Below are 19683 nucleotides of genomic sequence, written 5' to 3'. Positions count from 1 at the left end.
GTATTGTCCTGCATTATACATGTACATGTAGCTGTTGCACCTTTTGACTACACAACGATCTTGCTTATACATGTAACTGGTAGATCTACTAGTGTCATGTAACAGATTCCTCTGAGACAAGAATGCGATAATACTCCGAAAAAGGACCCACTTCCGGCTCTTTACGAACATTTTGAAAGTTTTTGGTTTCACAAGAGTATACTTTCAAGCCTTCTCATCAGGTGAAATACAGGCAATGGGAGAGGAACAAGAACAGTGGAGTAAGTTAGTACAGTCAGGAGGTGATAAAACAGTGCAAAGAAGAAGATAGCTAAAATATACAGCGAAAATGCGTGATCTATACACATAGCAATAATGACACAAAGGTGCAAGTGCGAGAAAACCCAACAAGTGTGACATGTGGTGCGACAACAAGAGACAACCAATGGACATACATGTAACTAAAAAGTTTTTGACGACCTACAGGTACCTAACAGCCTAAGTGTGAATCTAATTTGCTTCTGTTTGCAAAGGTTGGGTTTCTTTGTGTGAATATACATGTACATGTATACAGCTTCCAAAACATTCAGCAATTATAATTATCTAGCACTGCGTACACGTGACACAATCAAAAACAATCGTCTGAAAACACAGCACGACATTCAGGATGCTCAAACAAATGACTAGCAATGGACGACTCATACTTACATGTACTGTATCAGAACTAACATCAGAACAATCACCATGTGTATTGTAACATGACTTTGTAACACATTTTGGTCCTTTCTTTAAATTTTAATCCTTGGCTCTCCATCGATCAGAGTCTGAAAATACTCAATCTGCGGACAGAGTCTCAAAAAAATATATACATGTATATTCACTTTTTTCTTCGGTACATACTCTTTATCACCTTCTCCGCACTACCACCAGGTCCACCACGGTCTTCCACTTCAATTATTTCAACTGTTGTAAAACTTGTAATCTCACAGTAGCTAGTAGTAGCAGGTGACAAACATACAATCATGTACATGTACAGTACATGTACATGCAGAGTGGTGAGTGGGGACAACGGCGAGCCTGCCATCTGCCAGGTGCGCTTGTCGAACGACTTCGAATCCTTCAAAAAGAATCCGGCTGGCACTTCCCACCATTATTCAGTAGTCAGTCACCAGCTTACCACCTACAACGTTACTTAGTACAACTACAAGCCACAGCGCTAGCGCCAAGTACTGAAGTACTCAAGTAGTAGCGGTGTGCAAGTCTCAGAGATGCAGTGCAAGGCCAAGGCTGTAGCTAGCTGTCGACATGACATTGTCTTGTGTTCCGGCGCCGTATCCGTGTGTAGATTTTCGCTCGCGAGCTAGCTCCACACGTGTACCATGGTGTACAGCGCGCAAGCGGGTTCGGCTGTAGGTCTACACAGTATTATCATGATTATCAGTAGAGCCACAAGCATGATGAATGGCTCCGAAAATTTCCGATTTGACATTTTTGTGTTGCACCCTTCACAACGCGCTACATACACGGCACAATTATTTAGTTCACATTGCCGTAATGTTTCAATGGAGACTGGAGCATTGTTCGGTCCAATGAAGCGGTTCCCTGTAATTCGGCACTTTTCTCTTGGCTTCATTTACCTTTCGGAGCAGAGCGGGGGCAGAAGGCCTCTCCAGTAAAGGGGAACTCGAAGCGAGCAGCAACGGCCGTTTCCTGGTGAGAAGGTGTTACTTGAACAGCAAGTGCTGCCTGCTGTGGGAACGTAATCATTGGTGGTACTCGCAGCAAGGCGGTTGAAGCTGATCCTAGTCCTGAAAAACAGGTGCGTATGTCCTGCAATTGTTTCTATGCCAAAGGAAAATTTGAACAAGCTTTGCAAACGCCTAGCGCCTAGCGGTGGGAGGCAACGCTTGACTTACGTCCTACCGCTCGCAACTGTACACCACCTGCCCTGTAGATATCTACCGAGTGAACTGTAGTCTGTACTGCTTGTCTGAGAAAGCAGGATGCGGTGTTGGACATTTTATTTCGGATTTGGTCCTCGTCTATAAACAAGAAGATCGGGAGCGTGGCCACCCTCTCTCTCTGTTTCCCAGCGATGTAGGTTTTGTGCTGAAATAGCCACAATGTACATGATTGTACGCAATTGGCGCGCGCTACCTCCAGCTGATGAGTATAGTTATTTTACTGTTGTTGTAAATACAATGCGGCTTAGTTGCGACTGTTACAGGTACGTAGGCACATCCACCACGAATTCCTCGGTGGTATGCCGGCAAGAAATGCACGAAGTCAGAAGATGTGATTTACTTGTACTCACGCTAGCAGTAGGTTGCAAGTCTACAGTCACAGCTGCGTTCTCATTAGTACTACACAGTGTGATGCAAGTGCACTTCTTCATCTATAACTATAAGGTTTATCAATTACTGAATTAGGGACCATCTAAAGTACTACAGTAATTGTTACTGACGTCGCTCACGAGGTGAAAAGATTGTGTGTGTGTGGGGAGGGGGAGCTTTGAGCTCAGTGAGACTGAAAATGACAGCCCCAAAAAGGGACTTTCCCATATTGCGCATGCTTTGAGCTCGGTGTAATGTACGTCCCAAGGGAACTTTCTCTTGCACTTCTTTCTGGGAAAATGAAACGGTGGTCCTGGTGACCAATGTCTGTACTTCGGTTGTGCCCATATCCGGGCGAGACTGTTCCATTGGACTGTCTGTGGGCAAGCTTGTCTCGTGGGAATCCTATGTGAACGCCAGCGACTGGCTGTCCACTGAGGTAAATTTCTACAGTAAGCTATGGTCACCGCTGTGCTAAAGGGTGCACCCCACTCTGCCACCTGATGAGCTGTTGAACTCGAGATGCCAATCTGGAAGTTGGAAACGATGCGAACGAAGTGGAAGTGGCAGCGAAGACACAGGGTGATGAGGCAGCATAAAGATCAGAATCCTTCTGGACCCCGGAGTGGGAAAAGAGGGTGAGGGCGTTGGTGCCTGTCTGGTTGCCACTCCGGAGGCGCTGGAGCACATTCGGTCGGGTCTCCGCAGAGTGTTTCGTGTGACCGTGAATGCATAATGGTATGGATAGTGTTCAGAGTTTGGCCGTGTGAGAACTTGGCCACGATACGAGCTCCAGCTCCTTGGAAAAACTACAGGTTATTCTGACATTTTGGAACAGCTATTTTCTGGCTAGCGTCTCCATCATGTTACCGCTTGTTGCCACTTTGGATTGGGAATTTCCGCACAATATTGGCAATGGCTTTCTCCTCCTCTGCCTGGCCACACAGCTTGTTCCCCGGGATGATCAGACTCCTCGCTGGTCAAGCAAGCCTGTGTGTGTGTGGGGGGGGGGGGTATCTTGATGAGGTCAGACACTGCCGTAGCGCGCAATGAGGAGTGCATCGACTTCCCAAACGAAGAGCAATTTCTTTTAGCAGCGGCCGTGAACGTCCTCGCCAAGTCTTGGTCAGTCAGCGCAATGAAAACTGAAATTTTATTGATAATTATTCCATCCAGTCACCTCTTCACCTGTACCTTATAAGAATATGGAGGTGTGTGTGTGTGTCTTGAAACCAAGCACTTCTCAGGATCTTTGTTTCGCACTGCATCTGTGTTGGCATGGCCATATTCAAATTTCACGGTCAACGGTTCAATTTGATAGGGCCTGTCACAGTGTGCAATAGCAGGATTGCTACGAGTATATAACTGCTTACTGGTAGAGCATCGATGGCCATAAGCGAGAGTCCCCGGCTCGAGTCCTGGTGGTGGCAGTCAATTTTCTTCTTCAGATTTTTCTCCCCCAGACTTGTGTACAGTATTTTCCGGAGTATAAGCCGCACCCAGATTTTTGTTACAAAATTAGGGGTGAAAGTTGGCACTGAGATACCGAGTTCGAGTGCTTTGATTTTCTCCGATCCAATATTCGAGTATTCGAGTATTCTTCATCTCCTATAAATTGCACACCAAGGGCCTTAAAATCACATGATACAACCCTGATTGAACCGAGTGGCAGTCATTTTTCTTGGGTATATTGGTTGGTGGGTCATTTGGGCTCTCTCGTGAACAAATGTTCACCACGCAGTCTGCACATCAATATCTGCCGCCTGCTGCTCTGAAACTGTTGATTTCTGTGGTAAATGCATGTACCATGTATGAACGAGAACTCTGATTTATTCCGAGTACGATTATTTTGGGAAAAAAACGAGCGAGTGCTCGAGTATTCGGTATAATTGTTTCACCCCTATACAAAATACAGACATCTACTCTGTTTGTCACAGTTAATTTGACCATTTCAGTATACTACAGTCCATTTCAAAAATATAGATGCGTGATTTTTTTTAAAAACGTTAGGCCAGCACCTATGCCACATAAAATCTGTGATCACGCTGTGCATAAAAATTTCGAAATTGGGCATTTGTTATCTGATCACTTCTAAAAATCTATATGAGAGTAATAGGTGGAAGGACCTAAGCAAAATTCCGAAAAAAATGATCAACAAGATCCAGCCAAATTTGAAATATTTCAAAAATACCATGCGTATATATTTTTGAAATGGACTGTAAGTAGCACCGACCATTTTTGGGGTAAGTTGCTGGTATTTAAAGTTCGGCTTGTACACGTACTCCAGAAAAACAGTATATTGTCCTATTTCGCATTATTTGCTGCAGTTTTACATTGGAACAGTAACTGGTGATGGCAGACCTGCCTGAAGTCTTCCTAGTCCCGAATGGGTTCAACAAGACGCAGTTCTGCCCAGAGTTCAGCATCTTCAAGGGCCCCGACGGCATCCGCTATTCGGACAAGTACTCCGACGCCAGCGCTACCTGGGTCATCTCTGCTTCCATTCTCATATTCTTCATGAAAACTGGCTTTCTCTTTGTCGAGGTATGTCGAATTTTGCTGAAGTAAGTTTTCCATTGCTAGCACGTAAAATTTTCCAATTCAGTGGCATTTGCAAGTTCATAGTACCAAAATAACCCAAGTTTAGTTTTGTGGTCCGAGCCGTTTTGGCTGTTTCCGAGCCGATCTAAGTACAGGAGCGAGTGCATCAATGTAAATTTGCTATTGGCTGTCCCGCAGGGCTCATAATGAAATGCTCTTTGTCTACCACCCATGCAGTTAGTTCGGAAAGCTAGCTAACGATCCCTGTACTAGAAATGTATATGGCATGCCTTGTTGCATGATGGCCACTGCCCCCCCCCCCCCCTCCATATTAGCCTATATTCTCTGGCCACGGGAAGGTGAAATAAATAAATAAATAAATGATGTTTGTTACTCCCAGGAAATGAACGTACCGTTGCAGTGGTGTCTCTTTCAGGCAATGTTCAACCGTGTGGACTAGTTGTCTCTAGAGCGTCAAACTCAAATTTTCACCTCACACGTGGCCCTCCACAATTACCAGCTGCATTTTGGAAATGAACAGTTTGGTGTGCGTGCGGGTTGTGTTTGTTTTCATTTTGAAAATAATGAATCCTGACATCCTTCCTCTCTCTCTCTCTCAGTCGAATAATGGTGATGATGTTTGAATTCCATGTTTTGCTGACAGGATGATGAACAGGTGATGTAAGGGTGGGTGGCAGCTGAAAATGCTGAAATCCTTCTTGAAAACGCAATCAGTAACCCTGGGAGTCCCACCCTCCCGGCCTCCTACTACAGACAACTTACCCTTATAACAATATTTGCTTCAGACCAAGAAATATCGTTATAAGGATTGATGCCGTTAAGGGGGTTAGCGTTAAAAGGGGTAGGTTGACCGTACCTTGGTTTCAATCCGTGTGCTTGGTGTGTACAGTAAAGCCTGTGACTTACGACCACCTCTTGGGGCCAGAGAAAGCGGTCTTCAGTGGCAGGTGGTCCTTAGTTAGAGGTTTGCACCGCACAACCGTATATGAATGTGAGATAGTCCGTGCCTGGCAAAGTGGCCAGTAGTAGCAGGCTAGTCGCTAGTCACGGTGGTCTTTAGTTACAGGTTTTACTGTAGTAGCAGGCTGGTCGCTAGTCACGGTGGTCTTTAGTTACAGGTTTTTATGTACTTGGTGTGTACTCCACGTTGCTATCTCTGTGTGCAGGTTGCATTCGTCTCAGATAACCACCAGGCCACTCGCCGTGTGGTCCTGGCCAAGTACCTGGACACCTGTGCCAGCGCAATTGGCTTCTATCTGTTTGGATACGCCGTGTCAGGAGCAGCCGGAGCAAATAAAGCAGTCTTGGCTGAAGAAAATGTAAGACTGAGCATCTCAAAATTATGCAAAAAAACCATCCAATCACAGTCAACTTCGCTAATAATGACTGCGGAAATAACGACAATTCGTGAGTAACGACAGAATTTCCATGCCCAGAGCAAAGTCCCATCCAACTGTAATACATATAATGAGACTTCGGGTATAACGACACTTCGCGAATAAGGACACCTTTTTGATGCCCCGCCGAGTGTCGTTATAAGCGAAGTTGACTGTAATTCAGCTCTGACGCCCGATCAATCTTCTACTTAGATTTTGACTGAAGCTATTCCCAATTTACCGAGTGCAGAGCAGGGCATTCCACACCTTTCGCAGTATACAGTGTGTGTGCGTGCGTGTGTGTGTGTGTTTGTGTGTGCGCGCGTGCATGTGGTGTAGACCAGGTGTGCATTAGGGGGTCGATTCACATGGCTTCGCCAGCTGTGTGGATTAGACAGTTATCTGGCGCTTGTCTTGATCTGTTTCAATCAGAATCAGATCCGCTATCGTTGCTATAAAGAGAAAATCTGTGGGTGCATATCCAGTGCATTTGCACAATTTGCGTGCTTCTCTTGCGACGGGCGTATACATGGTACATGGTGTGTGTACTTGCTTTCACTGCAGGACTTCATCGAGTGGTTCTTCAGGTTCACATTTGCCAGCAACACCGCTACAATTCTTCACGGCACGCTTGTCGGGGAGAAACGGAAGTTACGCATGCTGGCGCTGTTCCTGTACGCATTCCTGATCAGTGCCTTTATCCATCCGTTCATAGCACGTTTATTGTGGAGTCCTGTCGGAGCCTTTTCCCCGTATAGGTAAGGTATGGCTCTGTCTGACTGCGTGTGTGTGTGTGTGTTTGTGTGTGTGTGTGTGTGTGTGTGTGTGTGTGTGTGTGTGTGTGTGTGTGTGTGTGTGTGTGTGTGTGCGTCTGTGTGTGTGTGTGTGTGTGTCACGTCTTTCTTCTCTTTCTCAGACTCTTCCTGACTTTTCTTTCATTCTCCTGGGTGGTTACCAACAGCCAGTGCATGCGAGAATATGTGGTGTGATGTGTGTGCGGGAAAAAAAATAAAAAGACCAAAAGTAGGGATTCACTGGCCAGAAAAAGCCACTTCATAGCTGTGTGGTGTAGACCAGGCTGAATAGTGGCGGTCAATTCTTCAGCCTTGCAAGCTGTTGAATGGTGCAATCCCAGCACAAGCTGCTATGGCTTCTGCTGTAGCATCGCTATCATCGCCTCCGGCGATAGGCGTCCAATGGTGTGTGTGTGTGTGTTTGTTTGGGTGTGTGTGTGTGTTTGGGTGTGTGTGTTTGCACGTGCTTGTACGCGTGTGTGGGTGGGTGTATATGCATGTGTGTGTGGGGGGGGGGGGGTGCGCACGCGTGTGTGTGTGTGTGCTTGTGTGGCTGTGCTTGTGTGGCTGTGCATGTGCACCAGCGTACACACACACACACACACACACACACACACACACACACACATATTTGTGCATGGGCACACATGCACGTGCCAGTATTCCATCATATGAGGTTCTGTGCTCACAGCAGAGACTTCTGTGTGTGCTATTGTAATGAAAGTGGACCACAAAAGACTTCGTACTAATACTGATTTGAACCAGCTGTGAAAAACGAGAATTGTTGACTTTTCGGCAAGACAATCGCTGTGTTCACTATTCAATTGATCTGTACTTGTGCATACAGGCAACTTTGCGTATAACGACACTCGGCGGGGCATCAGAAAAGTGTCCTTATTCGCGAAGTGTCCTTATATCCGAAGTCTCATTACATGTATATGTGTACAGTGGGATGGGACTTTGCTCTGGGCATGGAAATTCTGTCGCTATTCGCGAATTGTCGTTATATCCGCAGTCGTTATTAGCCAAGTTGACTGTAATATTATGTTGTTGCTGGTTAGGTTCTGTAATGGCACACTGAATCGTGAGACTGGGCAGTTTGATTACCAACGGTCGTTCCCGGGGCCCAACGACAACATTGTGTTCTTCGACTTTGCCGGCTCCGGCGTTGTGCACATGCTTGGTGGGTTTGGCGGCCTGGTTCTGGCTCTCCTCTGCAAGCTAGATCTTCACAAAGCCAACAAGAAAAATGCCAAGGTAAGAGTCGGGAACAGTCGACGAGAAGACAACATTTTTTTAATCCCAATGAGTAAAATATTATGCTGCGTGTCACTCGTTCTATATAATCATGACGTGTAGATGTTTGGTTATGTAGAATGATTGCCCAGCATATATTTAATGATAGCGATTTTAAGAGCGAGGTGCACCTTTTTTGATCGTTAAGATTTTCACTGACTCAAAATTCAGGGTGTTGATGCATTCACGTTGTTCCCCGGGTTTACTCTATTTGCTCGTCAGCGGAGCACAAATAAATGAAGTGGAGATCATTATGTTCTCTAGACTAAGACATGAAGTTTTTTTTTAAGTCTGGTGGAAAATCAGCTGCACGTCGATGTAGTTTCTTGAAACCGCTTTTGGCATTGCTTTCCTTTCAGTTTTTGGGGTTTTCGCCTTTGGCCTTAGGTTGGTGGATCAGATCTATCCTCCCCTCACCATTTAGGCTGCATCTGATGCCTGATCATGCGATGGTGGCGTCCCGCGGAAGCCGAATGGTGGTTCTTGACCCGCCCTGTACTCGAACCCGTGCATTTGTTTTTCATTTTTTCTTTCAGGTTGAACGCAATGAACACGGCGAATACCGGGTCAGTAACAACTTCAACGCCAGTGGTGTCTCGGCCGCGTCGCGGTCTAGCATCAAGCGGGGATCAAAGGGCAGCTCGCGCACCAGCGGCGGCCCCATGGAAATGAGCACGTTGAGTGCGAATACACCGTCACCCGGCGCTGACCCATCGCTACAGCAGACCGGACCCAGCGTGGCGTATCTACCAGCCGACGTAGTGGTACGTGTATTCTGTGTATAACACGTTATTTTCGGTGTAACTTTAATTTCGGTATTTTCGGTAGAGAAACCAGGCACGTAAATTTTGATTACACCTAAAAGGCACTAGAGTATGCACTGTAGGTTAAGAGAATGCTCATCACCTACTTCTACATAACACCTGAAACCCGGTAGGTCCCTGACACCGAATTTTAAAATTTAAATTTCGGTGTCAGCGACCTATTTAAATGCACCTAAAATTACATGTTATGCAGTAGTACCGATGAGAATGCCAAGGTGCATAATCCTTGACCACATGCAGTGCTGCTCAATGAAATCCAGTCGTGTCACTCAAGTTTGCGCCTTGCATCATTTCGCAGCCCAGTGTTTGCAGGTCTACGGCTGTGCAACCGGCTCGGCGCGTACTTAAGTGACGCGACTGGATTTCATTAAGCAACACTGTACATGTATAATCATGTTGGTCCAGGTCATGATCGTTTCTATATACATATATTTGCAGTGTCTAATACTTAGGTGATTCCGTAGCTCCTCAGGCAGAGATAACCTAGACTGGTTGTGTTCTATTGATATCATTATTATTCACTTCTATAGCTACACATCCTGATGCAATCTTCGCAAACTGTATAGCATGACAAATCTTTGGATGCTCGAGTTCAGGCGTGAATCCCGATTGCGCACCATATTCGGTACATGAAATACATGGTACCGAACACACACTGTACCTAACTATGGTTCTCTAAGGTTCGGTGATAAACGATAGGGATTGTTTTGCACTCTAGGTCATTATGTCCCCGTGTAAGTCAGCGTGTGAGAAACAGTCAGAAGCGTCTTGTCGCTAAATCCCTCGGACGGTTTTAGTACAAACAAGTGCAAACTCTAACGTTTGCCTACTTGGAAGTGCATGCGTGAGGTTTGACTTGGGTACGAGGTGATTCGTCATTATTTAACACGAAAGTAAAATAGCCTTCCGTAGGGTTCGAGGTGCGAACCTTTCCATTTCTTCCCCTAAAAATGTAATACTGATATCCTTAGATTGCAATGGTGGGTTGTTCATTCACATAATCCTTGGTGTTGGGAAGCAGGGGGCAGTTGAAAATGGCAATTTTTCTGCATATTATTTGTTGTGGTCATTTCTTAACATCATGGTAAAATAGGCCTTAGCACCACATTTTCAAGTCAGTTTTCAAACGAAAGAGACCCTACGCGTCCAGGATGGTCCAGAAAGACTGGATCAAGAATATGTTCATCCAAATTCAAGCCATTCAAGCTTGCATAGCAATAGATGTATCACCCTGATTTCATATGCAATTGTGATCAACATCTGTGAGTAAATTCAGTAATTGCCAATGTTTGGCCAATACCAGGGCCAACACACCGACATTTCTCCTTCCCAGGCGTCGTTTCCAGTATGTAGCCATCATATGCTTCCTCTTCAGCTAAATGTGTTGTCACTGGAGGTTGAAACCAGCGGCTATGACTCTCTTATACTCTATTTTACCGTAAACATCGCGCACATGCAGACTGAAAGCTCTTGCAATGTCACTTCCTGAAGGAATATCAGTCTCAATTTTGGAGGCGAACTTGTAAGAACATTGGCAATGGCAATGGTAAAAAGAAATTTGACATGACTTTTTGCATGCGCTGGCAATGAGATATTTTACCGATTTGTTAAGAAATGACTCAATGTTAAAAAATTACGAATCACCTCGTACCTCTGTATTTCTTTTAGGCTTGACTTAGCTGAGGAAAGGCTGATCCCTTTTAATGTTGCATGGCGGAGTATTGAAGAAGTTGGTCTTGAACACTGGGGTTTCTTTGTATACGTGTACGTGCTATTGTTGTTGTGTAGGTGGCAGGTGGTGTGTCCATCAATAGCTCGGTTGAAACACGACATACAAATGCGGACACGCGGATTGACGAAGAAGATGATTTCCTGGACTGGATGTACCCCAGAGTAAGATTGCTAGTCCACGCTGCAATGAGCCAGTGCATGTACAGTATGTGGTTGTGTGCATGTACGGGGGTGGGGTGTGTGCATAGGGGTGAGTGTGTGTGTGTGTGTGTGTGTGTGTGTGTGTGTGTGTGTGTGTGTATGTGTGTGTGTGTGTGTGTGTGTGTGTGTGTGTGTGTGTGTGTGTGTGTGTGTGTGTGTGTGTGTGTGTGTGTGTGTGTGTGTGTGTATTGGGGGGAGAGGTGAGGCAGCAGCAGCTGCGCAACATGCACTTGGATCCTTTTTAGAAGATTTACCCCTTGGATCAGGTGAGAATATCTGAACAAGACCCTCTCCTGATGGTAAATGTACTCAACATGCATGTGTCCATGTGTGTACAGGACTCTTCTGGAGAGCACATGGAGTTTGCTGCTCTTGGTGTGCTGATTCTGTGGATGACCTTCTTTGCGTTCAACTGTGGTACGACGGAGAGCGTGTCTGGAAAGGTAAGGTTCAGTAGCGTCCTCTGGGGTGGTGGCAGGGGGGGGGGGGGGCTTTGGTGCTTGAGAACCCCCCCCCCTCTCCCTCCCCGTCCCTCGAAATGCCCCACGTGCGTGGTCTCTATAACCCATGCCGCTTCACATATCATAACTATGTGTGAGCCACACACACGCACACACATGCATGCAAACACACACACACACACCTGTACTTGTACTTGTTTCTCACTGCCAAAACTGGTCACGTGATTCCCCCCGGAAGAGGGGAGAGAGACTCGAAAGGAATCTTGGAAAGATGACTCAATTGGTTATTGAATCGCCCAACGGCCGACACCCCCTAAAATCCCCAAAACTCTGGGTGGACTTGAAAATAACCCCACTTATGGGCTCACCACACCTCAGTAAGTGGGTGAGGACAAGGTGCAGAAAAAGGATTGACGGCATCAGGGTATCCGTCCCGGGATCCAACTGCAGTTACCCCTGCCCCCAGTGAAGGTAATACTTGCTACTAGGTGAGTGGCTAAATCAGAGTGGATCTGATAAAAGCTTCAATAGCACCGGCACTTGCACCGGGCCATTGATTACACAAGAGTTAATCTAGCCAGAAGCAGTCCATGGTTAACAGGTATGTATACGGAGTTTGAAGTATACATACACACACACACACACACACACACACACACACACACACACACACACACACACCAGATCCTACGATTGCCCCTGGGCCTCCTCCTGATGCACTTCAGCAGTCTGAAGCAAAGTATGTGGTGGCGGTTGAACTAAACGGTTGCAGGTGTCCCAATTCCAAACAAAGATGGCTATAGTCTGTGAAATCACGATCAAACACGCTGAACATTATGCGCTCTACACTTCTGCCAAGAATGGTGATGTTTGAATCACTCATGTCCCAACCCTCTTTTAAAAATAATGTAGACGTTGATACACAAGTTTAGGCCAGCATCCCGACTGCACAATGTATGGTCCAGACCATGTGAACATTTGGTATCAGTTACAACGAAACTTCAGTATTACGTACCTCGTCAAGAGTCGTAAAATATGTACTTTATAGCCTAGGTCAAATGACTGGTATGGTACAGTGCAGGGTCGTAAAAATAGTACTTTATATCCCATAGTATGTACTATCCCAGGTACGTTGTACTGAAGTTCGAGTGTCACATGTGCACTCTGGCTGGTCCCAATTTTGGCGGATATGCGAGTTTGCATTGCGTTGTGCGTACTGTCGGGCAGTGGCCGACTCCGGCTCAGCTGGTAAACGTCTCCATGAGATTGGACCACCACCACCGGTTGGTCGTGTACCTGATTATGTGTGATGAAAAAATCCAGTTTAGAAATCCTTGCCACTACCTGCCCTGCCAGATGTGGTAGGTGTACTGCTGTAAGTGGGATTGTGGCGGAACCTTGACCATTGTGATGTGTTCTGATTAGTACAACCAGAATCTATACCGTTCGGCGAGTGCTTTGTTTGTTTGTTTGTTTGTCCGTTTGATGTGTTGTCACAGGTTCACCACTCCATTCTGGGACGCATTGCACTCAACATGGTGGTCTCGGGCTGCTTCGGCGGCATATGCGGCATCCTGATAGCACTGTTCGCGCAGCTCAGGTCACGCAGCCGATTCATCAACACCAACGAGATTGCCAACTGCATTCTCGGTTCACTGGTGGCCATCACAGGCGTGTGCCCGTACATTGACTCTCCACGGGTATGTTTCCCATGTGTACCAACCCCCGGGACGTTAAGCCTTAGAATATGTGTGCCGACCCCTGGGACATAAGGCCTTAGAATATGTGTACGGACCCCAGAGGCATAAAGCCTTAGAATATTTGTGCAGACCCAGGGGAATAAGGCCTTAGAATATGTGTGCCGATCCTGGGCCGAAAGGCCCTAGAAGGGAAGTTCACATTGAGTCCAAGGTGTCAGCGCTGGGCGGGCCATTTGCTGGAAAAAAACTTGGCAATCAGAGAGAGTTTGTTTGACGGGTTGTGATCACAACAATGGTTGCAAATGGAACAGGTGGCCATTGCCATAGGACCAGTAGGATGATCCTTGTTCAGGTTGACGAGATCAGCCAGCCAGTGGTCTACATGTCTCCGTCAGTGACATTGGCTTTTCACCAGCAATTGTATCATCGTTCCAAGCCCGGCCTTGGAGCAGCTGTCGGAGAGACTTTTTTCTTCAGCCCTACTGTGTTCTGCCCCCCCCCCCCCTTCCTTCCTCTCTCTCTCACACACTCTCTCTCTCACTCTCTCTTGTTCTCTCTCGCTCTCGCTCTCTCTCTCTCTCTCTCTCTCTCTCTCTCTCTCTCTCTCTCTCTCCCATCGATGCGTAGACTATCTGCTGACCCCAAGACCTTTGTTCAGGCGAGGATGGCTCCTCCATTTATGCGCTAGCCACCTCCCGCTCCCCCCCCCCCCCCCCCCCTCTGCATTTTTTCATTGCTTGTACTTCTCTGCTTCTGCTTGTTAGCACTCAACACAGAAATGGATAATAAAACATTGAAATGGATAGCTGCTTGCGTGCTGAAAATCGTTTGTCACACGTGCCATTCATTTTACTTTTCCTGTGAAAGACTATAAGTATTGCATGCTGTAAATGTTCTCTTTCTGCTTTGATGTATGCACAGGCAATCGTTGTTGGCATTGGGGCCACTCTGTTTTATCACCTCGGAGCACACGCCGAGTTCCGTTGGAAGATCAACGACACGGCCCGTGTGTTCCCGGTCCATGGCATGTGTGGCATGTGGGGATTACTGTGTGTAGGTGAGTGAGCGCGATATGTGGGGATTACTGTGTGTAGGTGAGTGTGGCATGTGGGGATTACTGTGTGTGGGTGAGTGTGGCATGTGGGGATTACTGTGTGTGGGTGAGGGAGTGTGGCATGTGGGGATTACTTTGTGTGGGTGAGGGAGTGTGGCATGTGGGGATTACTTTGTGTGGGTGAGGGAGCGTGATGTGTGGGGATTTCTGTGTGTAGGTGAGTGAGTGTGGCATGTGGGAATTAGTGTGTGTAGATAAGGACGGGGAACTTCATGCCGCAGTGGCTAACTTGAATGACGGTAGCAGAGTCTGTGCAAATCATTGACTACCGCGGGACTCGCACTTGTCACGTAACACCGTACATGTATCACCTGGGATGAATGCTTAACTCTGATTTTGAGAAAATTGGCCAGAAATCTAACCCAAGTCTAGCATCCTGAACACTCAGTATTAATTTTTATTTTTGTATATATTTATTTCACCTTCCCGTGGCCAGGGAATATAGGCTAATATGGAGGGGGGGGAGGGGGGGGGGGACGATAGCCAGCCATGGCAGTAAGCAAAAACAATGCAAAAATAGTACAATTTACAAGAGGCAATAACCTACACATAACAGAGTTATTAGTACAGCCGAACACAGACTGGAGTGTGTGATGTTAACCTCCAAGAGCTGTTGTGGCCAATTCCAGGGGAAATAGAATGGATAGCTATATTTACGGATACCGATTCTCCAATGGCGGTAGCCCAAGCTGCAAGGCCGTTGCCTGATAAACCAGTGTTTAGGGTTTTTGCTAGAAAGATTCGTGAAGAAAGATTCGTGGGTAAATGAAGTGGTTTCCTTTGGCATTGTCTATATAATTATAGAGAAAGAGAGAGCTCACTGACTTGAGCTCACTGACTTGTCAGTTTGAGCACTCTGGCAAGGTACGTCCGGGCCTGGTTTAAATCTGGCTTTGGAAATTTTATTTTTCATTGCTACCAGGTTCGGCCTCATTTCCTCTATGCTGCGCTGATTAGTCCACAAAGGACGAAACAGTTCTGTCCGCAGATTGAGTAAATTGACCAACATATAACCCAATCTACATGACCTCCTTTTGGGATTGTTGCTGCTGTTTCTGCTACTGCTGTTGCTGGTGGTGGTCCTGCTACTGCTGCTGCTGCTGCTGCTGCTGCTGCTGCTGCTGTTGCTGCTGCCTGCAGGTATTCTTGGACAAGCCAATCTTATTCGCCAGACCTATGAGAACCTATGCCAGTGCTTGGAGATCCGCCTACCCGACACAGTAGATGATGCATGGATGGTTTTCCTCTATCAGGTAAGATGACTGTTGAGCTCTAAAAATCTTTGAACAGAGCTATGAAAATTTGAGTTATACTTTTTCTCACCCCTTGGCACTAAAGGGGTTAACCAGCATTTAGTTACGTACTGGTTATGTTCTTGAACCCTTCGTTCAACTTCATCTTTGAAAGGTCAAATCTGGTTTAGGCACAGCCACATGTCACAATTCAACATGCACTTCGATTCCCTCGAGCATGCCATCATTAGTGTATTCGCCTGGAAGAGGCTGTTCCGCCAATTCTAAATCTTTTTTTCAATACAATAACGGCTGCTACAAGATGCATGTCACGTCTAGGCCTAGGCCTAATGTCGTGTATGCCATTCATTGCACCTACGAGTTTAGGTGTGCGACTGCCAGCCGTTGCTGCTCAAAACGTTAGCATAGTTAGAGCAGGGGCAGTGTGCATAGTGGAGTTAATTAAACTTGTATACGTTGAAGCAATGACTCCATCTAACATTGTTTGTCTGCATGCTTGGCTCCCTGTACGTGCAGCTTGGAGCCATCGGCGTCATAATGGCGTGGAGTGTCGGCAGCTGCGGCTTCGTCTTCATCGTCCTCCGCGCCATTCCCATGCAGGGCTTTGCCAACATGGTGGACTTCTTGTTTGTGGATTTCTTCGACCACTACATCCTCCCGGTGCTGACTGTCATAATCGCGTGCAAGAAGCCTGGACCACGGCGGTATCAGCGCAGTCGCAATGGAAGGAACCCCGCCAAGTCCGAGGACGCAGATGGTGAGGGGCCGGGAATTATTTTGTTTTTGAAACTTGAAATTGACTTGATGCTAGCCAGGAGACCTTTAGAGATCAGTGCAAAGTAGAGAAAGTTATTTGATTCTGACACGTTGGCGTTGGATGAATGGTGCAACACAGTGAAATGATGTTAGTACACTCATACCTCGGCTATCCGGACCTCGAAGGAATGGGCACTTCGGTCTACCGGACACCCTTTGGGAGAGTTTCAGTGGAAATACACTCAAACGCCTCTTATCCGGACGCCTCAGATACGGGCACGTCTCTCTACCAGGCACCTTCAGCTTGAGTTCCTATGGCAAAAATGCTTCGAATTTGGGAGTGTTTAACTTTTTTCCATAGGTGGAAGTGCCTATTTTTCACTGCCAACCTATGTAATCCACACATTGTTATCAATGGGTTCCTTTTGAATCCTGAACATGTGCAATACTTGCCAAATAAACTTATTCAAAGATGATATGATCCATGGTAGATGAGTTATCCTGAGATAATGGGAAAATCTGAGATACGGGCAGTGCCCGGTCCCAAGGTGCCCGGATAAGAGACGTCCGAGCATATTACTACTCTTTTGTCACTTTTGTGGAAATAGTAATGCCGCACTCCATATCTATGGTTTTTCCCCATCAAAACGAATATCTCGGATGGTGAGCCAATTAAATTATGGTGAAAAAAGGAGGACAAAATGTTACGAGTTATGACTAACTGTTCACCAACGTAACCAGATCGTATACAGTCAGCGAGTGCGACAAAATGGCACAAAACTGACAAGGACTGTATAAGATCTGGTTACGTTGGTGGACAGTTAGTCATAACTCGGAACATTTTGTCCTCCTTTTTTCACCATAAAACGAATATCATTCGGACTTACGGACATTTCAAAGTTACAGGCACTGCCTGGTCCTGGACCGCCCGGATAAATGAGGTATGACTGTAGTTGCAATTCAGTTTGTGCGAGTACAACCATGAGGTACTGGTTGCAGGGGGCCAGCCTAGCATGCAGTCTCACGTATAATCACACTCTACTCTATCACCGGCAGGGGTGTAGCACCCGCTACGACTGGTACGACCATGGCCGTACCGCTTTTCGAAAAGTGTGGTCCGTCCGGAACGTGCGAAACCGTACTAAAAAAATCAGGATCCATCGATGCATACCGTATTTTACCGGTTGTAAGTCGACCCCGGTTATAGGTCGACCCCCGTATCCGGAGGTCTCAATTCTGCGTTTTAAAGTTTTCACCCAAAGAAGCACTATTAACCACTTCCTGCTATTAACACATCAACAAATCATGTAAACATTCCTTAATTGAGGTTATAACATCCCAATCCTTCAAAAGACCAATAAACTGGAAAAATGTGTACACATAGTGCACTCGTGCATGCAGTGCAGGTCATTTTTTTTGTAAGATTCTGATAGTTCCCGGTTATAAGTCGAATCCCGGTTGTAAGTCGACCCCCACCCTTTCTCCTTCTATTTTAAGTCGTAAAAGGTCGACTTACAACCGGAAAAATACGGTATGCGCATCCGATTTTTGACCTTTTTCTAGACTCGTACTCGTAGATCTGCCATACATCTGCAGTCGTACTGAGTACTGTACTCGACTCGACTGCACACTGCACAGTCCCAGAACGCAGGATGTTGTGTCTTTTTTACAAAATTTCATGGGGGAGGTCCCCGGACCCCCTCCAACACGGCCTTCAGCCGCACCGACCTTCGGTCGTACCACTTCCAACAAAACCCCTGCTGCGCCCCTGACCGGACAGCTAGCTGTTTTGGATCTCTGTCAGATCTTATCTGTGGAGCTCAGAGTTACTGGTCGAACCGATCACAATGAAGTCTGGGAGATGACAAAGTATTGCTAAACCCGCTCAAAGCGTCCAAGTCGGAGTGCCCTAACTGCGATAAACACAGCGATCTTTGCACAAGGGCAGATTACATTATAATCATTATACATTCGACTCTGCTTATAACGACGCATATAGTGAATTTCATGATACAACTTAGCGAACCGTTGTCCATGTCCAAGTTTGAACACCCAGACAAATGGACCCTTCGTAGCGAACCATTTTCGCTTATGACGAACTACAATGGACCACATGTAAGCCAGGTGCACTCGTGCAGTCATGTGCCACATGCTAGGCATGACTTGCTGCTTGTACCGTGGAAGTGCATTTCTGTTATAACGGAGAACTTCGGCAAAAAAGAACCAGTTCTCCTGCACAATGGTGTTTGTCATATCAGGAGTCGATTGTAACCACACCAAAAGTTGCGGACAGATGATAAGAACATTAATCTTTTGTTTGTGTAGTACTAGGGTGTCTTGCGTTGCTAGAAACATTGCTGGATGCTGATTTTTACTCTGCCGGCTTCTTTCGTGCGCGTGTGCATTGTATCTTGTTACAGCGGAAGACAACAGCAGAGCGCTGTCGACGTATGAAGTGACCGCACGTGAGCGCACGGCTGAGGAGTTGTTTGTCTTTGAAGGCGGCATGCTACTGACTGGAGAAACCGAGTACGGTACTGGCATTGAACAGCAAGCCTAACTGTTAGTAGTTACCGAGTCTTTGGCTAGGTTTTGATTCGTACATCAGAGGCAAACTACAGGTGTTTCTAGTCTCTTCCCTCCGCTTTTCACCCTTCTCTTCTTTTCACCCTTCTCTTCTTTTCACCCTTCTCTTCTTTTCACCCTTCTCTTCTTTTCACCCTTCTCTTCTTTTCACCCTTCTCTTCTTCTTTCCTTGTTCCAATTTTCTCCGCCGAGTTCACCGTAATTTTATTTCTTTGAACAGTTTCATTGATGCTTTGTAGCAGAGAGCAATTATATTTCCAAATTGTCCAGAAATAGTCCCCGTTTCCAGACCTCCTGTCCTACAGAGGTCTATGAGCCTTGAGCGTTCCTTTGCACGCAAACATTTTTCCCAAGCATACATTTCTGACTGGTGCAGTCTCCCGCTGCTGGAAAGCTGCCGTTGTGAACTTGTGCACTGCTGTGGTGGCAGTGTTTGCTGCGCGGCGTGGGCACGTGAGAATTGCCCTATCCCACAAGAGTATGCATTGTAAGTTTTTGACCCTGCTCCGTTTCCAGAATGTGTGCTGTTCGGGCAGGAGGTCATTGTTGTTTCATTTATTTTAATTCGCCGAATCAAACGGGCAGCAAGCCCAATTACATGGGAGCAAATGTGCTTTGTGCGTGAGTATAAGAGAATGCGAGGAGGTGAAGTTCCGACTTTTGAATTGGGAGAAATCCCTGTTCTCTCTATAAATTACAGAAATCTCGCGGCTTGTT

The 19683-nt window shown here is 46.4% G+C and overlaps 1 protein-coding gene across 2 annotated transcripts; it reads left to right on the top strand.

Annotated features, from left to right (window-relative positions):
• Positions 1-1493: 1493 nt before the first annotated feature.
• LOC135823434 (uncharacterized) lies at positions 1494-19567 on the top strand. 2 transcript variants are annotated; one of them, XM_065336288.1, is made up of 14 exons: positions 1494-1798; positions 4640-4856; positions 6041-6193; positions 6815-7008; positions 8106-8301; positions 8877-9104; positions 10953-11057; positions 11435-11539; positions 13057-13257; positions 14179-14314; positions 15512-15624; positions 16141-16381; positions 18801-19044; positions 19130-19567. In XM_065336288.1, exons 2-13 carry the CDS (start codon positions 4665-4667, stop codon positions 18938-18940), a joined length of 2004 nt encoding a protein of 667 aa, XP_065192360.1. In that variant the 5' UTR covers positions 1494-1798; positions 4640-4664; the 3' UTR covers positions 18941-19044; positions 19130-19567. The 2 variants fall into 2 exon arrangements, with proteins under 2 accessions (XP_065192360.1, XP_065192361.1); XM_065336289.1 differs by having other exon boundaries at positions 18801-19061.
• The last annotated feature ends 116 nt before the right edge of the window (positions 19568-19683 follow it).

The sequence above is a fragment of the Sycon ciliatum genome, chromosome 8, assembly GCF_964019385.1.
Source record: "Sycon ciliatum chromosome 8, ocSycCili1.1, whole genome shotgun sequence".
In the NCBI taxonomy this organism is placed as follows: Eukaryota; Metazoa; Porifera; class Calcarea; order Leucosolenida; family Sycettidae; genus Sycon; species Sycon ciliatum.
This window is presented reverse-complemented; position numbering and strand designations above follow the sequence as displayed.

What these genes read in the sequence shown, in the direction of transcription:
- LOC135823434 (XM_065336288.1), top strand. Translation starts at nt 4,665, where the DNA reads ATGGCAGACCTGCCTGAAGTCTTCCTAGTCCCGAATGGGTTCAACAAG. An exon ending in CAGTCTTGGCTGAAGAAAAT is followed by an intron (nt 6,194 to 6,814) that starts GTAAGACTGAGC and finishes CTTTCACTGCAG; the next exon opens with GACTTCATCGAGTGGTTCTT. An exon ending in CGTACATTGACTCTCCACGG is followed by an intron (nt 13,258 to 14,178) that starts GTATGTTTCCCA and finishes ATGTATGCACAG; the next exon opens with GCAATCGTTGTTGGCATTGG.